Source organism: Delphinus delphis, chromosome 1 (genome assembly GCF_949987515.2).
Source record: "Delphinus delphis chromosome 1, mDelDel1.2, whole genome shotgun sequence".
In the NCBI taxonomy this organism is placed as follows: Eukaryota; Metazoa; Chordata; class Mammalia; order Artiodactyla; family Delphinidae; genus Delphinus; species Delphinus delphis.
The window spans coordinates 115,707,831-115,735,800 of NC_082683.1; the positions used below are offsets into that span (position 1 = coordinate 115,707,831).

The 27,970-nt window shown below is 42.7% G+C and overlaps 1 protein-coding gene across 3 annotated transcripts in view; it reads right to left on the reverse strand.

Moving 5' to 3' along the window:
- Nucleotides 1-4,555: 4,555 nt before the first annotated feature.
- SLAMF1 (signaling lymphocytic activation molecule family member 1) overlaps nt 4,556-27,970 on the reverse strand; it is a 33,090-nt gene continuing 9,675 nt past the window's right edge. Inside the window, exons 3-7 of one of the 3 annotated variants that reach the window (XM_060008820.1) lie at nt 27,024-27,308; nt 16,043-16,141; nt 11,238-11,311; nt 6,586-6,678; nt 4,556-5,160 (exon numbers count right to left, since the gene is read on the reverse strand). In XM_060008820.1, coding sequence (XP_059864803.1) covers nt 5,110-5,160; nt 6,586-6,678; nt 11,238-11,311; nt 16,043-16,141; nt 27,024-27,308 — 602 coding nt within the window. In that variant the 3' untranslated portion in view covers nt 4,556-5,109. The remainder of the gene's footprint in view (nt 5,161-6,585; nt 6,679-11,237; nt 11,312-16,042; nt 16,142-27,023; nt 27,309-27,970) is intronic. The other 2 variants (XR_009518961.1, XM_060008829.1) reach the window with 2 other exon arrangements.

Consider the following 27,970-nt stretch of genomic DNA (forward strand, 5'->3'; position numbering starts at 1 on the left):
ATATGACATTTGTCTTTCTCTGTCTGACTTACTTCACTTAGTATGATAATCTCTAGGTCCATCCATGTTTCTGTAAATGACATTATTTTGTTCATTTTTATGGTTGAGTAGTATTCCATCGTATATATGTACCGCATCTTCTTTATCCATTCCTCTGTTGATGGACATTTAGTTGCTTCCGTGTCCTGGCTATTGTAAATAGTGCTGCAATGAACATTGGGATGCATGTATCTTTTTGGATTATGGTGTTCTCCAGCTATCGGATATTGTAGTATTTTAATTGCCTGTATTTTTTGTATCTCCTACTGGATGACAACCCCTAATGCTTAGTGGGAGCTTAATAACTATTTGTTAAATGAGTGAAGCACTGAGTAGAATTAGGAGTCTTCTGTGAAAGAAACTTATTGCAGTTAACTTTGATTACAGTCTGTTATCAACTCACATTGGGCCTCCTTATCTCTAGGCGGAGGGGTCAACTCTCCTTCCAGCCTGTAAGTGCTGTGAACTGATGAGAATCCAGCCACCATTTCAGCAAGTCTATGACTAAGTCCACATCCTTTAGATGCAAGCGAAGTGGTGTTGGAGATGCTGGTGTGGGATGGACTATATTGCTACATCTCCCTCTTGTGGTTGTTGTGTGGAACTCTTCACAAAATCCTCTGGTTATAACCATAGCCTCTAAGTTGGTGGTTCTATAGATCGGGGTCCACAACCCCCGGTCCACCTACCGGCTCTGGTCCGCAGCCTGTTAGGAACTGGGTCGCACAACAGGCGGTGAGCAGCAGATGAGTGAGCGAAGCTTCATCTGCCGCTCCCCATCGCTCGCATTACCGCCTGAACCCCTCCCCCCCACCCACCTCCCACCCCTCCCATCCCAGGACCACAAAACTGGTCCCTGGTGCCAAAAATGTTGGGGACTTCTGCTATAGATCTTCACCCAGATTTTATTTGTGTTTGAGGTAGGGTTTGGGCAGGGAGCTCTAATATTTAGATAACCTTGGTAATATTGGCAGATGGGGGTCATGCTTAAGTGACTAGGTGGCCACTTTCAAAATATGATTTTTGATAGATCTACTACTTGGTATATTGATGGATATTTAGTCTATGCAAAGATGACTAGGGAGCCAGTATGTTTCTAGATCATCAGCTCTCAATTTAGGGGTTCTCAATCAGTGGGAAGATTTTGCCCAGTAAGGAATATCTGTCAATGTCAGGAAGCATTTTTGATTGTACTGACCAGGGACAGGGGATGTGCTACTGGCATCTAGTGGGCAGAGGCCAGGGACGCTGATAAACATCATATGATGTACAGAACACCCCCCACGTCAAGCAATTATCTGGACCAAAATGTCAATAGTGCTGCAGTTGAGAAACCCAGTCTAGATTTGCTCCAGAAGGGGAATTTGGAGAAATTCAGGGAAGGCAATTACCTTGGCAGTGACAAAAATTAAACAATCCTTTAAACACAAGTTATCCTCTCCATGTGGAGTATGACTTCTGACCTTCCGCCTAGGATAAGGACAACCTCATACTTCATCAAATCAAATCAGCCACCTTCAGTGCTTCACACCATAGCTATAGAGACACAAGGTCATGAAACATGTTTTGCCACACTGCTATGTTACGCGTTCTCTGGGCAACACAAAGACAAAAGGGCAATTTCTTGGATGGACTGTCCATATTTTACTCATTTCCAGGAGGTAGAAAGAAAATCTTCAGGAAGAGAAGTAACTTACTGTAATCAGTGGTTTCTTAGTCAGCTTATGGACCCTTTACCAATCACATCCTGGTCGTGTGACTAGAGTTAGTGTCCTAAAGAAGCTCAAGGTTATGCCCAGCTGTATTTCAGAACCCCAACCCATTAATACTGAGAATGGGCCTGTTCCTCCTGAGTTCTCCAGAATTCAGATATGCTCAGTCAAAAGAAAACATCAGAGAAGAAACACGGGGAAACCAGAAATTGAAGTATCAGTTTTATTTTAAGCCTGAGGAAGAAGAAAACTTCAGCTCATGCACAGTGCCTTAGGGGAAAATTGGAGAATGGTAAGAGAATAATCTGAGGGGTTCTCTGCTTTCCCACTTGAACCTGGGACCTGGTGATGCAGGACATACATCAAATGTTGTTTGAAGAATGGCTCCAAAGACTCCTAATCACAGCCATCCTCGCAGTGAGCTATTGAGTCTTGTCAGGGAATTTTGAGGGGATAGCCTCTTCTTTCCCCCTTTGTTTCTGCCCTTCCATCAGGTAGAATTCAGCCACAGGAAAAACCCAAATGTTGGGAACAGAGCTGTTAAAACAATCTGAGTTATAGTAAAAGAATGATTGCTCATAACCCCAGGATTTACAAATCCTGGTTAGTAGCTCCTTGGTTTTTTAGTATAGACAGCTAATGAGCCTAAGATTATACAAGGGTGGTATAGTGGACATTGTGTATGTGTGTGTGTGTATGTGTGTGTGTGTGTGCCTGTCCAGCATGGAATCTCACTGCTTGTGTTTGGGGAATTCCCTAATTCATAAGAGACAGACCTCACCACCACCACCACTATGAACATGGAAAATGCCATGTATTCAATTCCCAGCCTCCCTTGGAGGTAGAACATGGATGTGTGACCTAGGATTGGCCGCTTGGTCCTGGACTCTGATTTAGAAACTAGAGATGAAAAGCTGAAGAATGGACCCTGGAGATGTCACTTTGGTACAGATAGTACAACAGCAATTTGGAGTTTTCAAGTCCAGCTGAGGCAGGGAGGGAATGACGGAGTCTGGGTCTAGTGCTGGGAGGACAATAGCAAAACAGCTGGTGCCCAGCATTGTCATCCCTGGGCTGGGTTTGTGATTTGGGCTGTGGCCCTAGTCACAGTCCAAGTCTCCCCTTGCTTGCTTATTTTCAAACCATCATTTTACAGAACCTCCTAGCAGTTATCTGAACCAACCAGTATCTTTTCCGTAGATTCCTTTTCTACATAGAAAAATGCAGAGTCAGTTTCTGTCTTCACAAAAAAGAATACTAATGCATTGGTTCCAGGAAGTGGGATGCTCCAAACAACAGAGCTAAAATGTGAACTGATTGAAAAGAGGGGATAAAGTACAAGGCTATAAGGAGCTCAGAGTTTTGAGCTGGAAATTTGGTGACTCTTATTATATGGGTGTAAGACAGTTGGTGATTTCTTTTTTTTTTAACATCTTTATTGGGGTATAATTGCTTTACAATGGTGTGTTAGTTTCTGCTTTATAACAAAGTGAATCAGTTATACATATACATATGTTCCCATGTCTCTTCCCTCTTACGTCTCCCTCCCTCCCACCCTCCCTATCCCACCCCTCCAGGCGGTCACAAAGCACCGAGCCGATATCCCTGTGCCATGCGGCTGCTTCCCACTAGCTATCTACCTTATGTTTGGTAGTGTATATATGTCCATGACTCTCTCTCGCCCTGTCACAGCTCACCCTTCCCCCTCCCCATATCCTCAAGTCCGTTCTCCAGTAGGTCTGTGTCTTTATTCCTGTCTTACCCCTAGGTTTTTCATGACATTTTTTTCCTTAAATTCCATATATATGTGTTAGCATACGATATTTGTCTTTTTCTTTCTGACTTACTTCACTCTGTATGACAGACTCTAGGTCTATCCACCTCATTACAAATAGCTCAATTTCGTTTCTTTTTATGGCTGAGTAATATTCCATTGTATATATGTGCCACATCTTCTTTATGGTGATTTCTTAAAGTGCTCACTAGGGTCACACAAGACCCTATCAGACAGAAGTGCTTAAATTGAAGAAGGCCTATATGAAAGCGAGAATAGAAGGGAAATAGGACTTTAATAGAAGAGGCTCTTTCTGTCTGCAGCCAATAATTTAAGTTATTAAGCATTCAATTACTTGAAACTGTTGGGCCAACATATGTTATTGTCTACTTCAAGATACATTTAGTGACGGGGAGAGGTATGCGAGGATTAAGAAGTGTCTGGTAGAGACCCTGGGGATGTGAAGCCATGGATGTAAAATGGACTCAGAATCAGTTTGAAGAGTCTTAGTTGAGGCTCCAGGTTTGTTGTTCAACAGAGTAAGCAGAGAACTAGGATTTAAAAATCATTTGGGGAAGTGAAAAGTCACTCTGGGACAAGTTCTGATTTTCCCAAGTTCCTTTGTAACAGTATCACAAAACACTTACCACTTTTCTTTTTTTTTTTTTTTTTTGGTGGTACGCAGGCCTCTCACTGCTATGGCCTCTCCCACTGTGGAGCACAGGCTCCGGACGCGCAGGCTCAGCGGCCATGGCTCACGGGCCCAGCCGCTCCGCGGCATGTGGGATCTTCCCGGACCGGGGCACGAACCCGTGTCCCCTGCATCGGCAGGCGGACTCCCAACCACTGCGCCACCAGGGAAGCCTTTTCTTTAAATCTGAACATCATTTGCACAAAACTGTACTTTTAAGAATCTTAGATTTTTTTTCATTCCATTACTCAAAGCTCAGAGACCTCAAAGTCATATTTTCAGTTTATTGACTCTTAGCTTCCAGGCTTTACAAATAAAATACTTTATTAGCTTCTTTTATGGAATAATCTCAGAGTGTTTATTAATCTCATTGAGACAATAATCTCATTGTCTATCCAGAGAGAGAAACTGAGGCCCAGAGCCTTGATCAAGTCTGCATGGTGATCGGGAGCAGCTCCCAGACCAAGGACAGGCAGCCCAAGAGTACGCTGTTCCAGACTTTGTGGCTGGTGGTCAGCTGTCTGAGATAGGTACTAGATGTCCTGTCCTGACTTTCTACCTTTGGCTTTTATTACCCAATTGCAGCAAAGAGCGAGACACCTCACTGGACCGGCATTATCCATTTCATCTGCTACACCACAGAGATGGAAAGCTATTCCAAGCAGCTCTCTGTTCTGAGCCTGTGCCTCCCACAGAGCAGGCTAAGTGCTTGGGAAACCTCGCTTCCTTATCTATTTCGCGGGTAGATGTGGGAGAAGCATCACCAGGGAGTCGATCCAAGAAGAGTACAGACGTGTAGATGTCACAAGAAACTTGGGACTTGGGACCAAGTTCAGTGTTTATTTTGGCTCTTCCGTATTCCTTCAGAAAGTCCCTTCACTGGATCTGTGGTGTCAGCTCTCTGGAAGTGTCACGCTGGCATATACTGTGATGGAGCTTGATTGCTGGGGGCAAAAGAGAACAAGTCTGTGGGTGGAGGGACCAGCACTAGGTTCACAGGCTACAAATGGAAGCAGTGATGCTTAGAAAAAGGAAAGCGTCTCAAGAATCATGTAGCATTGCAGCTTGCTCAGGGTCTGCCACAGCTGGGTATTGCTAGAGGTAGCACTCAGCTTCCCAGACTGCCTGCTCGCCCACAAGATGGGTTACAGCTCCCTTCAAGCATACGCATGTCATCAGGGAGACTGGGAGACCTGTCCCAGTCATCTGAGGACCTGCACTCAGTTTAGAGAAGCCAAAAGAGTTCTAAATTACTGAGCTCTAAAAAGGGGGGGATTAATGAGACCCAAAGGGAGAAGAAAGAAGTGGTTCCTGCAAGAGAGGGATGGGGAAGAGGTGAAGATTGTGGGCAAAGACTTCTCGCAGGGAGAGGAGATTCAAGAGTCTGAGACAGAAAGAGACAGGAATGAGGGAATTCAGGTGGTTTTGCTGTAAAATGTGAAATATACCGAGTGCTGTGTTTCTTCCCCAAGAAAACATCATTAAAAATCTACATTATTTAAAGCTTTTAAAGTTAGATTTATGTTTTTACTTCCCTTTGGATAGGAGAGTGGTCTGTGAATACACCTCAAGATGAAGATGAGGCATCCTCCCAAGCATTGCTGAGTGTGTGTACAGTAGGAGCTTTGAGGAAAATGGGTAAATGTAGGCATTTCTGTGGCCTTTTGATCCTCCATTGTCTCCTAAAATGCTTTATTTAATAGGGTCCAACTAAAGCCAAGATTTTAGCCCAGAATTTACTTCTGTTCGTTTAGTAAAAGGAAAGATTCCTGTCAAGTAAACTTAATCCATGCTGATCTTGCAATGGGGTAGAACAGGCGGGCCATGTGTCATACTGTCTTCTAGGCTTTACACCTATGCAGAGTTCTACTCCTAAATGTTCTGATTAAACAAGGATGAATGGAGACTAGGCATGAGCATTTTTACAAAGCTCCCCTGGCAATTCTGTTATGCAGCTGGACTGGAGAACTCCTGGACTCAAGGTGCGATTCCTGAACTTAAATGTGCATCAGGATCACCAGGAGGATGTTGTTTTTTAACATGTAGATGCCTGGTTACCCACCATAGACATTCTGATTGAACAGAATCCTAGGTAGAAGGTCCCGGGAGCCTTTATTTTTAACAAATATGCCAGTTGATTCTGACGTGACAGCTCTCAGAGAAAGCCTGGTGAGCAGAGAGTGAGCAGAGACCCCATGTAAGCAGCCACGAGGGGTTTCCCGGAAGCCCTGCAACTGAGGCTGCAGATGCTCCTTGCTACCTGCTTGCAAGGGCCTACGTCCTCCATTTCAGCTCTACACAGGTTCCACCCTTTCCCCTCCTCCACCTATTCCCTCTCTACAGAGAGGAGGCACAGAGCAATGCCTCACCTGGACGGGCTCTGGCACAGGCTCTGTGGCAGCAACGTAAATGGTGGTGCAGGGGTCCTGAGCTGGCAGAGAGTCAGGTTTCTTCTGAACAGACTACAAGGGAAGCAAAGACAGCAGGAGATTAGCTGAGCAGCAAGTTATTTCCCATTCAACTTTCCCCACGGAGAAGCGTAGCATCAAGAAGTTTTGAGTTAGAAAGCTCCTTGGAGTCATTTGGTCCAGCCTCCTTCCCAGGTGAAAATTCTCCCCCAAATTCCCTGGAACTCAATTCTCTGGGCTTTGCTCAGACTCGCCGAGTGACATGGAGCTCACAGCCTTGTGAGGCAGCCTGATTCATCATCATCACTTCCCAGATGTTTTAAACATCTTGCTCACAGTGAACTGAAATTGGTGTGGTTCTTACATAGGCAGCTGAAGGGAACGCGATTTTTATAGTATTTTAGTCTCACTCATATCACCCACAACATGAAGTCCTGCTATTACTCACTCTAATATGGTTTCTCATCAATTCTCTTTCCTGTCCAAACATTGAACTTCATAATAACCACACATGTGCGAGTGTGTTAAAGTTTACCAAGTTCTTCACATATATCTTCCCATTTGTCTCACAAGCACTCTTTATGTTAAAGACTGTTACTCACATTTTACAGATGAAGAGGCTAAAGCCCAGAAAGATTTAGTACTTTCTTAATGTGAACATGCAAGAAGTATCAAAGCCAGGATTTTAACTTAAAATATCTTTTAACTTAAAGCGCATGTATTTTCCATTATACTGTTCTTCTTTGGTTACCCCAACTTATAATGACCTCTCCTTCACCTAAATTCCTCAGGTACCTAAAGTTTAATTCACACATTACGGCACTTAACTGTACACTGTATTTAAGACACTCTGATGTATTTACACATCGCTTCTCCAAACAGACCATCAATTCCTTGAGAAATAGCCTATTTTTTCTTTGCATTCCCCATGTAACAGTGCTAGGCACATAAAAACCTTCAGCTGTTGTTTGTTAATATTACTTAGAATGAATTAAAATCCACAATACCAGGACGAAGTCAGTGTAGGCATAAATTGAGACCCCGTCCCTCTAAGAGGGAGACGACATATCTTATGCCGGGAAAGTCATCTTTTCAACATACTTGGGGGCACTGGTGTAGGATAATGCTATTCTCTGCCTTTCCTGGACATAGAACAAGACTTAAAACGGAAGCACATGGGTTATAATGGGAGAGAACTTGGAATCTTGTCATCTGGTGGAAGAGATAAGGAATTGGAAAACTTTACTGGAGGAAAGAAGATTCAAGGTGGGACATGATCTTTCTCTTCATATATCTGATGGGTTGCCATGTAGAAGAGGAATTACATTTGTTCTGTACAGTCTGTCAGCTTTAAACCAAGGTTGGAATGTTTAGGGTAATATTTTGGTTCAATATAATAAGATCTTTCTAATAGTAGGAAGTGCTCAAATGTGGGATGAATTACCTTGAGAGGCAGTGAATTTCCCATTACTGGAAGTGCTTGGGGTAGAGCAGGGCTTCTCACACTTTAATGTGCATATGAATTACCTGGAAATCTTGTTAGAAGTCTGGTTCTATTTCAGAAGATCTGGGGTGGGACCTGACTTTTTGCATTTCTAATTAGGTCCCAGGTAATGCTTTTAATAAAAGGTCCTTTTAGTAAAAATGTCGTTTTAGTAAAAAGGAGCTAGCCAGCACTTTGGAAGTAATGTTGCAGAAGATAATTCAAGGAGTGATAGGGTAAAATTAAAGAAGATCTAAATAAAGGATATATCATTTTATGAATTGAAAGACTCAATAGGAAAACATATATGATCTTCTGAAATTGATCAATGCAGTTCTAATTAAAATTCCAGCAGGATTTTAAGGAGGATTTTTACAAACTGAATCTAAAATATATAGATGAAAATGCAAAGGACCAAAAATGGCCAAGAACTTGAAGAACAAGAACAAGTAAAAAGATTTGTTTTACCAGATATCAAACTTGTGATAAATCTGCAATCACAGATTTGTTAAGACAGTATGGTTCTGGTGCAATTGTAAAGAAATAAACCAATGGAGCAGAACAGAGAACTTCAAAATAGATCCACACACAGATGGACGCTTGATTTATAATGAGGTGGCACTGCAGTGAGGCAAGGACAGTTTTTAAATATAGTCAATAGGATATCCATATGGAAAAAAATAAAACTTGACCCATCTCACACCACACTCAAAAAATCATTTTCAGGTGCATAGCAGATATAAGTTGAAAAGATAAACCATACAGTTTTTAGAAGATGATAGAAGAATATCTTCATACCTGGGAGTAAAGAAAGTTTTCTTAACTGGAATACAAAAAGTGTTATCTTTTTATAACACAAAGGAAGAGATGATGAAATTGTTCTACACTAAAATTGAGAACTTTCCTTTATCAAAATGTATCTTTGAGAAATTGCAGAGGCAAGCCACAAGATGGGTGAAGGTATGTGCTAAAATATAACTGCTAAAAATGTTTAAAAGCCTTATAATAATCCCACCCAAAACAGACTGAAATGCAAGGGAAAATTGGCAAGAGATTTAACAGTCACTTTAAGAAAGAGGATATTTATACAGCCAATAAACACATGAAAAATTGTTCAACTTTCTTAATAATTAGAGGAATGCAAAATAGAACTATAAAAAGACACATCCAAAAGAATGACTAAAACTTAAAAGACCAATAACACCAAATTTCGATTAGAATGTGTAGCAACTGAAACTCTTGTATGTAGTTGCAAAAAAGTAAATTGGTACACCCACTTTGAAAAACAGTTTGGCCTTATCTAATCAATTTGAGGATATGCATACTCTGTGACTTAGCAATTCTACATTTAGATATATCCCCAACAAAAATATGTGCACATATCTACCAAGAAGCACACATATGAATATGAATGGCTGCAATTTTCATAATAGCTTCAGACTGGAAATAACACAAATGTCCATCAGTAGTCAACTGGAAGAATAAACTCTTGTATATGTATACATTGATATTCCATAAATCAATGAATATGAATGCATTATATCTAAGCTCAAAGACATGCTTGAATCTCATAAAAGGTAATATCGAGCAAAATAAACTGTACACAGGAGGAAAAATGCTATAAGATTCCATTTTTATAAAGTCCAAAGGGGAAAAAAAAAAGAGTAAACTATATTTTCAGAAAGTAAGGATAGGGAATCTTTGGGGAGGAGAGAGAAGATAGTGATTATGAGGCACACAAGGAGGTCTTCTGGGGGTGGGGACAATGTTCTGTTCCTTGATCTGGGTGGTAGTTTTATGGTCCTAGAAGACTCAATACTGAAAGATATGATTCCTCCTCAAATAGATCTGCAGATTCAATGTAATCCTAATAGGATTTTTCCCCTTTCTGTGATACTTGAGAAGCTGATTCGAAAATACATATGCAAGTACAAAGGGACATAATAGCCAAAACTCTTGAAGAAAAACAAGCTGGAGAGACTTGCTTTACTAGGTATCAAGATGGGGTAATTCATTGAGCTGACATTTATACGTGGTGCACTTTTTGGTATGGATGTCATACTTTACAGTAAAAAGAGGGGTGCTAGCAACATGGGATAGAATAGATAGGGAAGGCACCATGGTTAAGTTGAACCTGATTACCTAAATATGTATATGCAAAAGAGGTTGCTCTTGGGACTCATATATTTAAACGGAGTTTGGTTCTCAACGGTGGTCATGGCCTGTGTAATACACCCTCCAGACCACTAGGGGACAGCAGAAAGAAGGGCTTTGTCCAAGAGTTTATCTCTGGTTATCAGAAATGCATTTACTGTCATCTGATGCAATTTTCCAAGGTGCTAATCAAAGCTGTCTTTACCTTCACATCTTTTACTCAAGAATTTGCCTTCCCCTACATCCTGAATGGTCGTATTCTGGCCTATACATCACCTAGAATTGCCTTCATGTCAGAAAAACTATAATATCTTCATATCTAGCCATCATTCTTTAACCTCCCTCTTACTTCTAACTTATCTGATCCTCAACTTCATCATGACTCTAGTTTTTTAAATCCATCTCTTCTGTTTCAGCCCAACCATCACTCTGTCACAGTTTTGCTTTCATCTGCTGCCTACATATCATCTTCCATCTCACCAACCACTCTCTAGGCAGAATCCTCAAGATCTTCCTTCCTTGTCTCTTTGATGTTTGCAAACTCGTAAGCTTGGATCAGACCAACATATCACACAATAGCCTTTCTCAATCTTCCCCTCTCTCCTCAAGCTGGCACCCTCTTCCATAGAGAAGGAAAGAGTTTGATAACAGAGAACCGTAGACTCCTAGAATGCCAGAGCTGGAAGGAGTCATACATCACGTGTTTCTAGCTTCCTCAATTTTTCCTACGAAGAAACAGATGACCAGAAAATTACCCAGTGTTTCCCGTTATTTCAAATAATAAATAGTCCCATCTAACACCGAAGTTAATGTCCTTTTAGAGAGCTCTTGTTCTTGACTTCTGCTTTCTTAATTTCCTCTGCTTCAGAACCCACGTAGAACCATGAATGTCAGACATGCAAAGTGAACTGAATGGCCAGGGATTCCATGGGAAACATGACAGGTCCACCCCAGACAAAGACAGTATAGGACTTACACCTGATTTCTGGACTTGGGCATAGATAGTAAGGCTTTTTGCTTCCATTGTTGGCTGGTAATTGTCTGTTTTACCTGGGGAAAAGAAACCATAGTGGTTATCTCCCTCTGGTCCCCAGCATGAACTCTCTGCTCAGACCTGTCTGGTCTTTACCCCCCATTGCACACCCACCTTCCCCAGAAGTACCACAGGAACAAAGCACTGAGTCCCAAACCCCGTGTACATTTGTCATATGACATTAGGTTAGTTACTTGATCTCTCTTGGCCTATTCCCCTATCTGTAAAATGGGATTGAAATACCTGCCTCACAGGGCTGTTGTGATGATTACATGAGATATTACTTGTAAAGTGTATAGAACAGTGCCTGGCACATAGTGTTAGGTGCAATTGTTAGGTGTAATTGATATGCCATTCAATTATTTTGATCTCTATTGTTTGATGTATATATCTGATCTCCTAATAGAATTCTAAGTTCTTTAGGGGCAGGGCAAGTTATTTATACCTCTTTCGAATTCTTCAGCTCATAGCATGTTGTTTCATTCACAGCTTTCTCACCTCCCTGTTTCTGGGGGACGGTGTATGTGTAGGTGGAAGGGATGCAAGAGGGATGATCTGCCTGGGACTATTTGGAATAAAGCTGCAATGTCATTCTAATGCCTACCATCTTTTTTTGCTCAGAGCCTAGGATCTCTGGAAATTAATATGTTGCAGAACATTTAAATTTTTAACCAGTTTTTAAATTTTTTCTTTTTAAATTGTAGGAATAATTCATTCTTGTTACAAAAATTTAAATAATAGAGAGTAAAAAGTATGTCCTCTTTCCCCCATTAACCAGTACAATTTCATTCTCAGAAGTAATTGCTTTTAACAGTTTGATGTATATCCTTCCAGATCAGCTCTGTACAATACAACATCATCTTCGATGATGGAAATGTTCCATATTTGCAGTCTACTATGGTAGCTGCAAGCCACAAGTCACTACTGAGCACTTGAACTGTGACTAATGCAACCGAGAAACTGAATTTTAAATTGTTTTTAATTCTATGAAGAAGAATGTATATATATGTATAACTGAATCACTTTGCTGTACAGCAGAAATTAACACAACATGGTAAATCAACTATACTTCAATAAAATTATTTAAAATTGTGTTTAATTCTAATTAATTTAAATTTAAACAGCCACACGTGGCTGATGACTACCGTATTAGACGGTACAGCTCTGGACACTTGCTATACTTATACAGATATTTCTTCTGCAAATACAGTCATTCCATACACTTCTCTGTAACTTGACCCTTTCAGCTAAAATGTGTTGAGGACATTTTCCATGCTAGTGCAGTAGACCTATCTCATTCTTTCTAATGTTTTGTGGTATTCTTTGGATATATCATGTAGCAGTGAGAAGGATGGAGGGTAAAAAACAGATGGGAACAGGGAGGCCTGTTTTGAGACTATTGCAAAGTCCAGGCAAAAACAATGGAGACTTGATTCAGAGGAAATCACGTGAAGTCTTTAGGGTAGACTTATTTTAACACCAATTAATTTATTCTTTTAAAAATCTAGGAGCATGTCTCTGAGGGAATAGCACTTAGGAGAGGTATATTTTTATTTGGAAGGGAAAGGCCTTGTATGTATGTACGTGATGAAAGTGGTGGAAGGTGCTGCATGAGGGTGTGACACTTGGGAAGGAAGTGATGGGCAGCTGCTGGGAAGCTCAAAGAATTCAAAGAAGCCAACGTATGGTTTTCCTGTGCATGTGTGGGCAGGGAGTACCTGCCTGGTGGTTCCAACTTCACTTTTTTGGTCAGGGTTGATAACTGGCTGAGGATGCGTGTTGCGGGGGGATAGGGAGGGAGGATAGGGTTTGGGGTGATCAGAGGAGATAACAGAGGGGGCACAAGTTAGTTCTGTGAAATACATCCTTCGGTTCAAAACCATGAATGTTTGCACAGTTAGAAGCCCCCACTCAGCACTGTCCTAGGTATTGTAGGGGAACAAATAGTGTAGAGAACAGACCTCGGTCCTTAAGGACTTTCAGTCTTTCAGGTCAGCTCAAGCTGAAAATTACAATTGAGGGGAAAGTCCCAAAGGGTCAGAGAGATGGAAAAGGCAAGGCTGAATGTTGCTTCTCAAAAAGACCACTGGACCAAGATAATTCAGTCTCATGCTTTTCTTCCCCAATGCAGAAACAGGTTTTCAGGAGCCAGCTCAACTCTAGTCACTGAGGCCTTAAGATCTAATGAAAAATGTCTTGACCTTAGCATTGGGGCATCCCCCTTCTAGCCCTCATTAGCTGTGTGTCATTGGACAACATGTCATCTCAATGGGTCTCTTCTCTTACCATGACTGTAAAATGAAGGCATAGTCGGTCTAATATCCTTTTCAGCTCTCATCTGAGGCATAAAGTTGTCTTATGTTACCCTAACCTCAAGTACTTTAAATCTGTTCTAGGTGCTCTTCCCAGATCCTTCCAGCGCTGCCCTCTGCTGGCAATAGAGATTAACTATTGATGCTTACATTAAGAGATTAGTCTTTCTGTGTGTGTGTGTGTGTGTGTGTGTGTGTGTGTGTGTGTGTATCCATCTATTTATCCATCTCTCATCCATCATCTATCCATGGAAGCCATCGTGTTCAGTGCTTTCAGTATATTGACTTATGGATCCCCACATCAATACCATGAAGTACATAATATTATCCCCATTTTGCAGATTTGTTTGCCTTTCGTTTGATCACAGAGCTTGTCAGTGGCAAAGTCTGCATTTGAATGCTAAAAATCTATGTTCTTATCTAGTGTGTCTCCTGGACACGAAATTTCCAGAGAGTCCTTCTGAAAACCTTCAGAGTCAGGCTGCATTCTGGAGGTGACACCAATAGAAGTTGGCAACAGAATCTCTTGAGCAAAGTCTTATGGGGGTACAGCAATTAAGTATAAGCTTTTCCCACAGACTTAAGGCAGGGCTTTGTATGTTCCTGGCTTACAAGGAATACACGGTGATTAGAAACAAGGATGGGTACGTGTTTGGGAAAAGTAGTAGAGAATTGTAGTGGGGTGGGGAGCGCTATTCCCTTCAGAGACAACCATGTGATGAGCAGGATGTAGTTGAGGAAAGAGTGCAGGTTAGGATCCCAGGACCTTCACCAGCTGGGTTAATGCAGGTATGTTAATCTCAGTTTTCTCATCGCTGGTATTTCACTGCTTCCTTATTGTCTAAGACAAATGTGGCTGCCCTGGCCCATCCCCATGGACTCTCATCGTGATTTCTGTCTGCATTGCCGCACTCCCCCCATTCCTCCCCAGCTACCTCTTAAATGGAGGAAATGAGACAAAGTAGGCGGCTTGCTATGACCTAGATTTTTTTACATAAGCAAAACCAACATCAGAGTGCTGAGACAGGGCTTTTCCAAGAAGGTTATATGTGGAGAACACTGATCTACTTGAGAATGAGATCGGCCATCAGATCTGTGGTGTGAGGATCAAGTTCTATTCTCCCCATGGGAAGACCAGCCCAGGGATCTGTCCTGATCGTGGGGCAGGACCTTCTGATGCTAATGTGAGTGGGTGGTGGGTAGTGTCGCTGAGGGGAGCACACTGCCCAGGATATTGAATCATAGGACAACTTGGAGGGGAGGCCAGGAGATACTAATTCTAGACATTGAAACTGCAAGGGAGTAATTGGGCCCTAATGGTTTCAGTCTACCCTGGGTAACTTTCCATAACTATTTAGTTTGGCTTTAAGTGACCTCATGAATTGCACACTTGTCCAAGGTGAGTCAGAATTTGTGCTAAAATGGTAGTAAAGTGTGTTCTCTCTGCTGTCTTCTGATAAGCTGTGGGCCTTCCTAGAGGAACATGCCCCGGTAGTTGGGACACATAGTTGCAGTTCTGATTCCCTCACCAATCAGCTGGGTGACTTTGCAGGAGTCAGCCTCTCCGTGCCTTGGTTACCCCATTGCTAAGTCACATAGAAACAACTATACCCTCCTTTTCTCAGAGGGATATTGTAAGCATAAAAAGAAATTATAGGGACTTCCCTGGTGGCACAGTGGTTAAGAATCCGTCCGCCAAGGCAGGGGACATGGGTTCGAGCCCTGGTCTGGGAAGATCCCACATGTCGTGGAGCAACTAAGGCTGCATGCCACAACTATTGAGCCTGCACACTACAGCCCGCGAGCCACAACTACTGAAGTCCACACGCCTAGAGCCTGTGCTCCACAACAAGAAAAGCCACCGCAATGAGAAGCCCACACATCGCAACGAAGAGTAACCCTCGCTCACCACAACTAGAGAAAGCCCGTGCACAGCAACGAAGACCCAACGGAGCCAAAAATAAATAAAATAATTAATTAAAAAAGAAGAAATTATAGAAAGGTTTCAACCCTTGGGTAAAAGCATCCTTTTTATTATTAGTCAGTAGTTATAACTTTTCTGTTGAACAAGATTCAAGGGTCCTCTGTATTCTGCTCCTAGTGAATATTTTAAGCTTCTTATCTGGATCCCTTCAGCATCCTGTACACACCTCTGCTGCAGTGTTTGTCATATATACTGAATTTAAATTATCTGTGTCATGTCTCCCATATTAAATACCTGTGGTTCATCTATCTTTTTATCCCCACAGCCTAGTGTGGCGGGATCAAGCAAGACATGTTGAATGAAACTGAATTGAACAAGATCCGAGGATATGTTTATGTAGTGTTTTTGCAAAGGCATTGCCTGCAGAAAGCCCCAGTGGTGAGAGCAAGTGCTTGTGGGGAGAGGTCCCCTGCTTACCACAGGGAGTCTGATAAGAATCTATTGTCACCTACCTCTTCTTCTCAACAGTAGTATTACCACTTGCAGAATCATGATGACACCAACGATGACCCCTAAGAAGAGCCCAGCATACAGTGCCCATTGTCTTGCTTCTGAAAAAAAAGTCAAAGGGCAGTCTCAAAAGTGCTGTGAGTTTAAAAACATCCCACGCAGAAGTGGGGAGACCTAGCCTCATGTTTTCTGTCTACATTCTTCCTCAAGGGAGACATTCGATCTTATGGTTTTAGAGATCAGCTTTAGACTACTGAAGAGTTCCAGATCTGTTTTCTTATCCCGATTTCTCTCACTACTTTTGACTTTCATACTCCTAATTTCTTTAAAGATTCTTCTATTCAAATGTTTTATTTTTCACTTCACTTTAGACAGTCTACCACATGACTAAAATTAAACTTATCTTTGTTTTTTCTAAGTCAACTTCTCTGCTCAGTTTCTCTGTTTTTAAATTTCTAATGTGTCCTGTATCCATTTTGGTAGAAAGAGCATGATGGCTGCATGTGCTGTCCCCATACTGCCACACCATTCTCATGAGACACTGGGAGGAAGGAGGATCTACTTATGCTTTTTTAAAAATAAACATAATAGTGCTATTATTGTCCTTCCATGCAAATAACTGTATTGAACCCACTAGACCTGAACTGAAAGAAAGGTATGTAGTTTTACTGTGAATCAGTCCTGTGTTTAATATTAGCACTAGAGTACATCACCCAGACTAAAAATCAGAGAGTCAATTTTCATTTTTTCTTCTTTGCTCCCTTTACCAAATCCTTCTGAACCAGGAGCAGCACTTTGGAAAACAGTGGACGAGACCTCTTACCCCAGTAAATAAGACGTTTAGCTCAATAAGATAATAACAGACAACTATTGAGCATTTACAATGGGCCAGGCATTTTTTTTTTTAGTGTATCTTGTTTAGTAATGTATTTAATCCTCACAAAAATCCTATGAGGTAGATATTCTTCTTACTCCCATTTTATGGATAAGGAAGCTGGCACAGAGATCCTCAAGAACTAGAGGTTGGTCTAGGAGTAGAAACATGGCTGAATACTGAAGACAGACTTCTTGGAGAGTCAGGGAGACTTATGGGCTTGGGGTAAGATACACCAGGATAATTAACGGTGAGGGACAACCCGAAGCACCACTAGGGTTCTAAGTAATAGCATGTACCTTCTAAATACCAGGAGGTAACATTAATGTGTAAAGGTAACTTATAAGGATGGTTGTGGAATCAGCCTGGTTGTTGTTGAACTTATGATGGATTTGTTGGGAAGAAACTGAAAGGAAGAAATAGGTAGGGTACAAAGGGGTAGAGTGCTTGCAGACACAATTCAGATGTTTACAGAGTTAACCAAAGATACAGACTGAAGTCTCAACAAATTGATGAAAACGCACCCCACCAAGATCCAAGTGGGCCTTCAGCCTGACGGATAACCAGAGGTTGCCTCCTGGGTTTGAAAATATTCTTTTTCTTTCTAGGCTTTTCACACATCGTCATCCCAGGGAATCTCACTGAACTGGTTTTGTAAAGATCTTGATGATAGAGTCTCTTCCCAGAATTAAACATGTTTTAACCCTGCCAGATACCAACTTCAGCGGTCATTTGACCCCTGATCAAAAAAGCTAGGGGGCAAGCAGAGAGTTGTAGTAAGACTCCTGAATTTATATAAAGAATGAAATATGAGTACAAAATCACTGCTGAGGCTAGAATTGCCCTGTGAGCAGCTGTACCCTGAGTAACCACTCTGAATGGCTTATGGTTGCTGAGAACTCACTTCACAGGTGTGTGTGTGTGTGTGTGTGTGTGTGTGTGTGTGTGTGTGTTTTGTCCAAGAAACAGTGAGAGACTGTTTATTCAGATTGATGTTGCCAACACCAGAAACCCACAGAGAACGCTTTCAGATCCTAAGATAAAGAAGCAGAGCTAGAAGCCTAAGTACCACCAGGTTTCATCAGCCCATGGAACTGACCCAGCAAATAGTTATAGTAGCACTTAGTATTTCAAGACTATTTCCTCTTTTTTCTTCCTTCATGTATTTTGAGACCTTCTAAATCAATGGTTAATTTAAGAACAAACACTGCGACTATTTAAGTCATTTTAAAAAATACTAGTTCTCTCAAATTTCATTCAGATAAAAATAAAATAAAACCAACAAGGTGGTGCATCTAAAACTAGAGAATAGCAAAATAAATAAATACATAGATACATACATAAAATAAAGTTAGGAAACAGCAGATGACATAAGTGCATCTGTAACACTTCTGCCAAGTGAGACTTTTTCCTGTTGCTGACAGCTCAGCTGCCCACCTACTCACATAAACTAAAGACGACGGGGACATATAACTGGCCCAGGGGACACAATGACACCAGCCCTCTCTTTCTTTTCAGGGTCTCAGGAGGATGAAAGCTATGTGTTCCACTTGTCCTATGACATACATGACCAGCTTCGGCCAGTCCAACCAGATCTGAGAGGCAACCTGGCCACAGTCCTGAAAGATATTTCAGAAGTCCAAGTTTTCTCCTAGTCTTTGGACACAAAGTAATATGAATCTACTGGAGGATTTAAGTTACAGGACCATAGACTTTTGTAACCTTAAAGGAACTGTAGTGCTTATCTCACCCAGCTCACTAATTTTATGTTGAGGAAACTGAGACTCAGACAAGTGTACTTAGAGTCACAGAAGAAGGTGATGGTCGAGCCAGGTGACATAAGACCTACAGAATTTATAGTTTGTGTTTTAGCCTGTGGTGGTGAGGCCTCCACATGGAAAGCAGCAGAAGGCTGGGTTGCCTGGGAGACCTCGTGAGTCAAAGGCCCTCTGAGGTGACAACTAGTCCCTTCACCATCTTCCATCCAACACCTGTGCATATGCTCAGTCCTCTATTCTCCATCCCGCTGCCCCTTCAGCGGTCCCCCCGCCGCCACTGCCGAGTCCTGACCCCCTAGGCCAATCTTCCTTCCTCTGTGTGACTTTTCCTGACCATTCCAGCTCCCATTCTTCCCTCCCCCTTGGACTCTGAAGCACCTTTGGTTTATGTCCTACATCTTAGAATTATGTCTGCTGTGGAGACTATTTTCAGTGAGAGCATTTGGAGCCAGACAGATGGATTCCAATTCTGGGTCTACCACTTGATAGCTCTGTGACCTCAGATAGGCTGCTCCTACTCTCTGGGGCCCCTGTCTCCTTATCTGCAAAATGAACGTAAAAATATTCAGTTCACAGAGTTGTTCTGAGGAACCAATGAAATAATGTATGGAAAGTGCTCAGAGCAATGCCTGCAATCCAGCATGTGGTGAATAAATGTCAACTCCACTTGCCTCAATTCTCTAACTAGCTGCTAGGGTCTTGGAGGCCAGAGACCACCTCTTTACTTCTTTTGCAGCTCTCTTACTACTTGACACATAGAGGTCCTTGGTAAATTCTTGCTGGTTGATTTTAAGGACAGGAGATAGGTTTGATCGCAAGTCCAGAGGGGTCCCTGAACATCAGTGAAGGATGGATGCTTCAGAACCATCATGTCATTTGCTTACGACTTAATTTCTCTATCTGTCTACCAGGTCCAAATATTTCTACACTTGGTGATCATCTTTTTGGTGCTCTTATTCAATTATGGTATGTAAATGGAAACTAAATGTCAGAGACTCTAGGCTGTCAGGAATTTGGGTAAATATGGACAAAATGCTACTTTTACAGCTTGGTGGGTTCAGGCTGCCCATGATTCCTGTAATTTCTGGGAATAACTTCCTCATGGTCCTCTGAGCTTTCTCTCCTGCAGCTCTACTTGTTCTAGTCTCAGCTGTCCTGGGTGCAAGGTACAGTGTCTTCATCAGTTTCTACAAAAAACAAAACAAAACAAAACCAAAAAACCTACACTAAGAATTTTGTGGGTTCAAATCCTCTAGTGTGGATTTGAAAGGTCACAAGGAGCAGATTCCATCATGAACCAGGCAGCTTCCCACCCTCTGACAGGCTCAGACCCTCTCTTTCTCTTCCTATCTCTGCACAAGCAACATTTTCCCCCATTATAATACAGAACTATCTAACCTACAGCTGGATTCTTAGGGGGAGGGGTCTCACCTTCTGCAGTCTAGCATTTATGAAGCTACCATCCTAAACAAACTCTGTTGCCTTCCAAAGAGGAATTCTAGCAGTAGTTTCCTTAATATGATGATGTTTTTCTACCTGGTAGCTTCTGAGTCCTGTCTAGATTGTAAACTCCTTGAAGGTAGATGCTGTACCTTACGCTTCATATGCATTACCCCTTCCACATGACACAGGGTAGGGCAGGAGGGCACTCAACATAACTGTGATGGACTAAGTTAACTTAGAGGCAATAGAATGAAACTTGGAGAATTCTGTCATGTCCCTTTTGTTAAGAATTATCAGAGCACTAAGTATGAGAAAGTCTGGGAAGGAATGCAGAGTCACCTTCTGAATGGCCCAAGGCAGGAGTAGAAGGGAACAAGCAATGACCTATTTGGCATGTGTTTTATTATAACAAAATGGAACCAGGAAGAAGGTGTGCCTCTCTGCTCTCAGCACCATCTGTGCTCCTATTTCAAACCACCATTTCCTGTGGCAGAATCTCCAGCTCTCCTGCTTTTTGCTCAGTCATGTAGTGAGGCCCCTCAGGATGGCAATGCTCGAAAATCAGGCCGATATTGTTCTGGAGTCCACAGGTCCCATTCTTCGTCCACAAAAAAATGTTATCTTAACATTCTTAAACAGGAGGTTTGGGACTTTTTCTCCCCTGGAGCCTCTTAGAGGTAGCTGAGCAGGCTGGTTGAGAACTCCAGTACATTTTATGAAGAGTTCTTTGCACAAGTCTCCACCCCTGGTCTTCTATTAGATTGGCTGTGGTTTAAACCTGATAACTTGGCACATAGACATGCATCCAAGGAAAATGCTGAAGGGCCTTTTTTATCTCTGAAATCTGCTGCCACAGAAACACAAAAGCTCCTGTCTCTCAAGTCCCCAAACCTTTATTCTTTAAGGCAGGTAAAGAAGAAAATAAAAAGAATCTGAGAAACAAATGTAGCTCACCCCAGGAGTTACTGAGATGCTAACGTAACCGTCTGAGAGTGCCAGATCTCTTTCCTGCCTTTCATGTGGTTCTGTCAGAAAGGCCGCCTGCCTGGAGCACATCAACTTGAAGAAGTCAACCATCTTCAAGAGACATCTTTTTGTTGGTGGAAGTTTCCTCTCAGAATTGTTAGTGGGGGAAGGGTGGTCCTAAACCATACCATACACTAATTTAAGATCTGGGACCATCGAGGTAAAAATTATTACAGAGTTCACAGCTTCCAGAAAAATCCCTTACAACTGCCTATCCTACCCAGCACTGTGTTGCAGGGGCTAGTAGGTGTGCCTCCAGGGGCATTTTCATTCTCCCACGACAATGCAAGTCTTGTCCAGTCACATGGCTGCCCAGCTAAGGATTACATTTCTCAGCATCCTGTGTAGCAGGTGTGGCCACGTGACAAGGCTCTGGTCCATGAGAAGTGTCCAGGTTCCATCCTTCCAAGATTGTTGCCATGCTTCCTGGATTGGGAGTACCAGGGAGAGGGACCTGCTCTGTGCATGGAACAGCTAGGTGACTCTGTAACAATGGGAGCTCCCTTTTGATGAAATGGCCTTTTTAGAAAGGGGGAGCCCCCAGAACATACTGGCAGGTGTCAGCTTTTCTTTCCTTCCACTGAGCTAACCCAGACTTGCTGAGCCAACTTTTTGCTAATCTGCAGAAAGGGGTCCTCTTTTCAAGATGAGCTTCCAGGGGTATTCCCTTTGAGTTGGGCTATTTAAGGTTTAGTATTACTCATTCTTGCACAGAGAGAACTATTTCAGAACATGTCATGAAGGACGGCAGCATGTCACACACTGTCCAGTGCTGACCCACATCGACACACGCTGCATGACCTAGGAGAATGCTTAGTAGCACCCTTGGAAATGGACTTTGCAGTAAAGAGGCATCATAACAATAGACATGAAGGTGTTTCTTGCTGTAAAACACTGAGATAACAGTTGGAATAAAGATTTATATATGATGGAGAGCCTAGACAGTTGTTAGAAAGAAAAGATTTTGAGGAACAGGAATTCCCTGGCAGTCCAGTTGTTAAGATTCCACGTTTCCACTGCAGGGGGCCCTAGTTCCATCCCTGGTTGGAGAACTAGGATCCCACAAGCCATGCAGTGTGGCCAAAAAATGAATGAATAAATAAATAAAATAAAAATAGATTTTCCTTTAAAAAGAAAGAAAAGATTTTGAGGAACAAATATGTTCTTTTTTTTTTTTTTTTGCCGTACGCGGGCCTCTCCCTGTTGTGGCCTCTCCCGTTGCAGAGTACAGGCTCCGGACGCGCAGGCCCAGCGGCCATGGCTTACGGGCCCAGCCGCTCCTGCGGCATGTGGGATCTTCCCAGACCGGGGCACAAACCCGTGTCCCCTGCATCGGCAGGCGGACTCTCAACCACTGTGCCACCAGGGAAGCCCCAAATATGTTCTTTTGCTCTTCAGTTTGAGTCCTGATGAGAAGCAGTGCTGACATCATGTCTCATTTGCTCTCATCACATCATTAACCACTTTGAGTTTTTCATTAATGAAAGTGAAAAATATCTTAAAATCACTGTCCTCATTATAGATGGTGAAGTGACCTCTAATAAACCCTCACACCCCACCGCTTCAGCCCAAGGCTGGGGTTTCCCTTGAATGGAGTCTTTGTTAAACAAACAGCCACTGCTCTGGTTCAGGTCTCATCATCCCTTGATGGGTGACTGAAATAATGGGCCCGCCTCATAACTAGTTTCTCTTTCTTCTGCCTCTTCCCCACCCCAATCTATTCTCCACACCACTGAATTTTCTCTCTGAAATGCAAAGCTGATCGTGTTACTCCTCTACCTAAAACTATCTATTAGTTCCCATCAGGATACTATAGGATAATACAGAACAAGACCCAGTTATATCTGTCTTTTCCTTTTCCTGGAATGTCTTTCTTTTATCTGCTTGGGTAATTTCTACTTGTTCTTCAAAACTTTGTTTATGTCACATCCTCTGTGATGCTCTTTCTGATTCCCTGAGACAGTGTCAATCATTCCCTCCTCTTGCTTAACTTGCACGTACTTCTGTTTTGCACCTGTTGCATTACCAGACCTGGGATAATTAGTTATTTTTAGAACTATTCCTTCCTTAAGGGCAAGGACTGTGTCTTTTTTGGTCTTTGTGTTCTCAGCACCTAACACAATGTTGGAACATAGTAGAACCTCAGTAAATGTTTTGTCTAACTAAGCACAGTATTTTAAAAATTAGTGACATTCATTTGCAAACACAAATCAATGAACTAACAAAACTCTGTTTTCCATATTTAGGCAACCTGGTTTACTGCGAACGGCATGCCACAAACTAGCTGTGTGATTTGTTTCTGACATGCTGTGGTTCCCCATCCCTGGAGGCAGGGGAGGGGATCTTTACTTGTGTTACGGGTTGAATGTGTTTCCCCAAAATTCATATGTTGAAGTCCTTAGAATGTGACCTTATTTGGAGACTGGGTCTTTACAGAGGTAATCAAGTTAAAATGAGGTCATTAGGGTGAACCCAAATTTAGTCTTACTGGTGTCCTTATAAGAAGGAGAAATCTGGACACGCAAAGAGACACTACGGACGAGCATGCCCAGAGGAAAGACTGTGTGAAGACACAGCAAGAAGGTAGACATCTACAAGCCAAGGAGAGAGCCCTCAGGAAAAACTCAACCCTGCCGGCACTTTGATCTTGGACTTCTAGCCTCCAGAACTTGCGAAAATAAATTTCTGTTATTTAAGCCACTTTGTCTTTGGTATTTTGCTATGGCAACCCTAGCAAACTAAGTACAGGTGGGTCCTAATCTAACATGACTGGTGTCATTATAATAAGGGGAAATTTGGACAGATATACACATAGAGGGAAGACAACGTGAAGAGACATAAGGAGAAGACAGCTATCTCCAAGCCAAGGAGAGAGGCCTAGAACAGATCCTTCCCTCACAGCCCTCAGAAGGAACCAACCCTGCTGACACCTTACTTTTGGACTTCTAGCCTCCAGAACTGTGAGACAATAAATTTTGGTTATATAAGCCACTCAGTTTATGGAATCTTTTTACAACACCCCTAGCAAACTAATATACCTTGGTAACGCTTTATTAGCATTTCTTATTCAGGTACATACAAACTGAATCATATATTTACTCTGGAAAGAATGTCACTAGTTCACCATTTTCATTTCACATGTAATGAAACAGAGGCCCAAGAAAGTGCAGTGGCTGCTGGGTATTTGTCTTAATGCCTGAGCTGAGGTCCTGACAGGGCTTTCCCATGGTGCCATGTTTCCGCTTCTTCTTTTCCTTCCCCATCTCGCAAAAGCCTGCTCCATACCCAGTAAATCTGGTCACACTAGGGCATACTTGGTCCTCAAAGTGGCTTAGATGCGTAAGAGCATTTTTTTTTTTTTTTTAGTTTTGGCTGCACTGCACGGCATGCGGGATCTTAGTTCCCTGATCAGGGATCGAACTCGCACCTCCTGCAGTGGAAGTACAGAGTCTTAACCACTGGACCACCAGTGGTTAAGTATTTCTTTCTTTTTGAAAAAAATTAATTTATTAATTTATTTATTTTTGACTGCATTGGGTCTTCGTTGCTGTGCGCAGGTTTTCTCTAGTTGTGGCGAGCGGGGGCTACTCTTTGTTGCGGTGCGCGGGCTTCTCATTGCGGTGGCTTCTCTTGTTGCGGAGCACGGGTTCTAGGCACGCGGGCTTCAGTAGCTGTGGCGCACGGGCTTAGTTGCTCCACAGCATGTGGGATCTTCCCAGACCAGGGCTTGAACCCGTATCACCTGCGTTAGCAGGCAGATTCTTAACCACTGCACCACCAGGGAGTCCCTATATGTTTCTTAAGAATGTCCTGAGCTAAATGCCCCTAGGCGAAGCTTTATGGCCAAGACTTTGGAAAACATTGATTAAATTCTCATTAAACTATATTGAGGGGCATGAAGAGAATTATTCCTCTTTTCTGAGGTGGGTCAGGGTAAAACATTTGGTGCCCTGTCTTTACTCTAAGAGGGCTGCTATGACCAGAGAAGGCTGGGCAGGGGTAAGGGCTACTACTTCCTCAGCCCTGGGGGAAATACACACATTTTTATTATGATTTATAAGGCATTTAGAAAGCGTATTATCTGTTCCACTAGTACCTATGAGGATTTCAGAATCAGACAACTCAGCTCTGCCCCTTGCTCTGTGTGTGACCTTTCCATATCTTTGTTTCCTCATCTGTAAGGTGGGGATACTAATACTATTTGGTTGCTGGGAGGATTAAATGAGATGCCACATACTGACACATAGTAAACAATTAAGACCTTTCAGCTGTTAGTATTTTAGATAAAGAATCTAAGTCTTAGACAGGTTAAGTGGCTTATCCTTGTGAGTAAAAAGGGTAATATTGGATCTAGGACAACTGGGGCCACATTCTTTAAACTCCGCACTCATGCAAGACTGCTTTCTTGATCCCACCGGCACATTCTGAATAGCTGTGGGCAGAGAGAGAGGTCTGAACTGGGGGAGGAGCCTGTGAATGTGGCTTGTGTGCAAGGTGGGCAAGCAAACAGACACACTGAGTGGGTGGACAGGTGGCCAACTCTGCCATGAATGGCTGGGGGAGGAAACAGGCAGTTGGTTAGGCTCACCAACGAACTTTCAGATGAAGAGACCAGGTAGATTTTCCCAGTAGTCCCTCTGGAATACCTCAGGGGAGTCGCTGACTGGACATGCTATGCTGAAGGGCATGACCTGGCTGCATTCCCCTGTCCCTGGATCCTTGGTCATCTGGAAAAGCCCTCCACATATACACCAAGTCTACTGTGGGCAGGAGTCCCCTTGGAATGACTCTTGTTTCCCCCCAGTGGTTGCAGAGGGAAGAATGTCAGAGCACAGGTAATACCTTGCAGGGCCAGCACCCTGGTTCTTCTGTCCCTGAGCCTACCTGAGGCATAGACACAAGATCGATTAATGAAAAAGCTCAGTGGTCTATCCTGTTTCCAATCTCAAGTGGTTAGTTGAGCTTACTTAATCAGCCCTTCGTTCCTTTTGATAACAGAATAATGATGCTTTATCTTTCCAGAGAAAGATCAGTCAGAAGATCTAGGTTTAGGTGCTGACTCTACCATCTATAAGCTGAAGAAACTTGAGGAGGGTACTTACATGCTATGAGCTTAAACTTCCTAATTTGTGAAATGAAGATGATGACAACATTTATCTGATAAGACCATTGTGAGGATCAAAAGAGATCATACAGTTGAAAGCGCTTTGCCAATAATAAAGTGCTCTATGACTTATCATTTTCCCAGACTTCACAGTCTAGGTCTTAGTCAGAGAACTGACTACCCTGGCCCTCTGACCTGCTATGGGATTCACAGTACATTTCATGAAATGTGGCCCTTTATTACATCCTGCTTTTCACTATTGAGCACATGTTTCATGTCTTATCTTTATAACATGTTGACGGAGAGCAGAGGTCATTTATCATGTCTATTCCCAATTTTCTACAGCATAGGTGATTGATAAATTCTTATTGATGGTGTAGAACAATCCCACCACTGGTAGAGCATGGACTTGGGAGTCAGGACCTGCCACCTGCACTCCCTCACCCGGCCAGCCTTTCAGGTTGGTGCCACGGCAGGAGGGGAGAGGAAGGATCATAACTTGAGACCTGGGCTCCGGGTCTGGCTCCATCGTTTCTCATTGGTTTCCTCAACTCTGAATTGAGCATAATGCCACCCTGGTCATTATGAACAGTAACCACTCACTGAATGCACATGGGAGGCTTTTACAAACTATAGAGAACATATAAAGTGTTGTTCCCAAGGTGAAGACCATGGCTATGGAAGAAGAGCAATTGGTCCAGGTGGGGACTGAACCCATATCGTTAATGTGGCACACTAGCCGCCACAAGGGCACTCACCTGAGGAACCGAGGCTGCATCTGGACCACGGGATGAAGGTCTGAGAGCCATTGCTGATGGGGTTGCTCACGGTGCAGATGTAGATGTTGTTGGCATCCTGAGGGCCAAGGGTGAGATACAGGAGGTGGGAGTTCTTGGTGGGGCTCAGCAGAGGGGTGCCCGCCTCCTCACTCCAGTTGTAAGCTACATGGTCCCCCTTCTCCACCATGCAGGCCAGCATCAGGCTACAGTTCCCGTTCTCCTGGCTGGAGTTCAACACCTTAATTTCCGGAGTGGAGACCTGCTCTGTCAGGAGGAGGAGAAAGGGAGCCATCACTGAAATGAATCCTCTGGAATGCTGACTTAACCTTCTTGTTAGAAGAAAATGCAAATCCCCCGCCCCGCCCGTGGATCTGTAGTGTGATTTATTTCTGTGGGGACCTACTGCTTCGCACCATCCCTCTCTCATATGCCCCTCCCCCATACTTCTTTCCAGGATCACCTTGGGATAAAATAGAGAAGAAAACATTGTCTTTTAGTTCCCCCCAACCAGTACTGTTAGGGCTCCCCTTGCCTTTCTGTTGTTCCTCATCTAGGTTGCTCTCCTGTATTCTACCTGTGGAGTTTGCTGTCAGCTAACTCCCCCATGGGTTTTAACTGTCTTTGGCTAAATTATTACCTTCCAGATCGAAAAAAATGACTTTTTACTGGTGAGATTTCATCTATACTCTGTGTGTGTGTGTGTGTTTGTGTGTGTGTGTGTGTGTGTGTTATAGCAAGTGCTTTAGGGTGTCTGAAATTGGGATAGCCACAGGCCTCACCAACTTATCTCACTCTAATGCTGTGAAACAGACAAAGTAAAAGGGAAAGTCTTATTTATTCAGTACATACTATAGGACAGGCGTAATGCTAGAATTTCACATTTGTAATATTTTTTAATCTTTTCAACAACTTTCTCAACAATTATG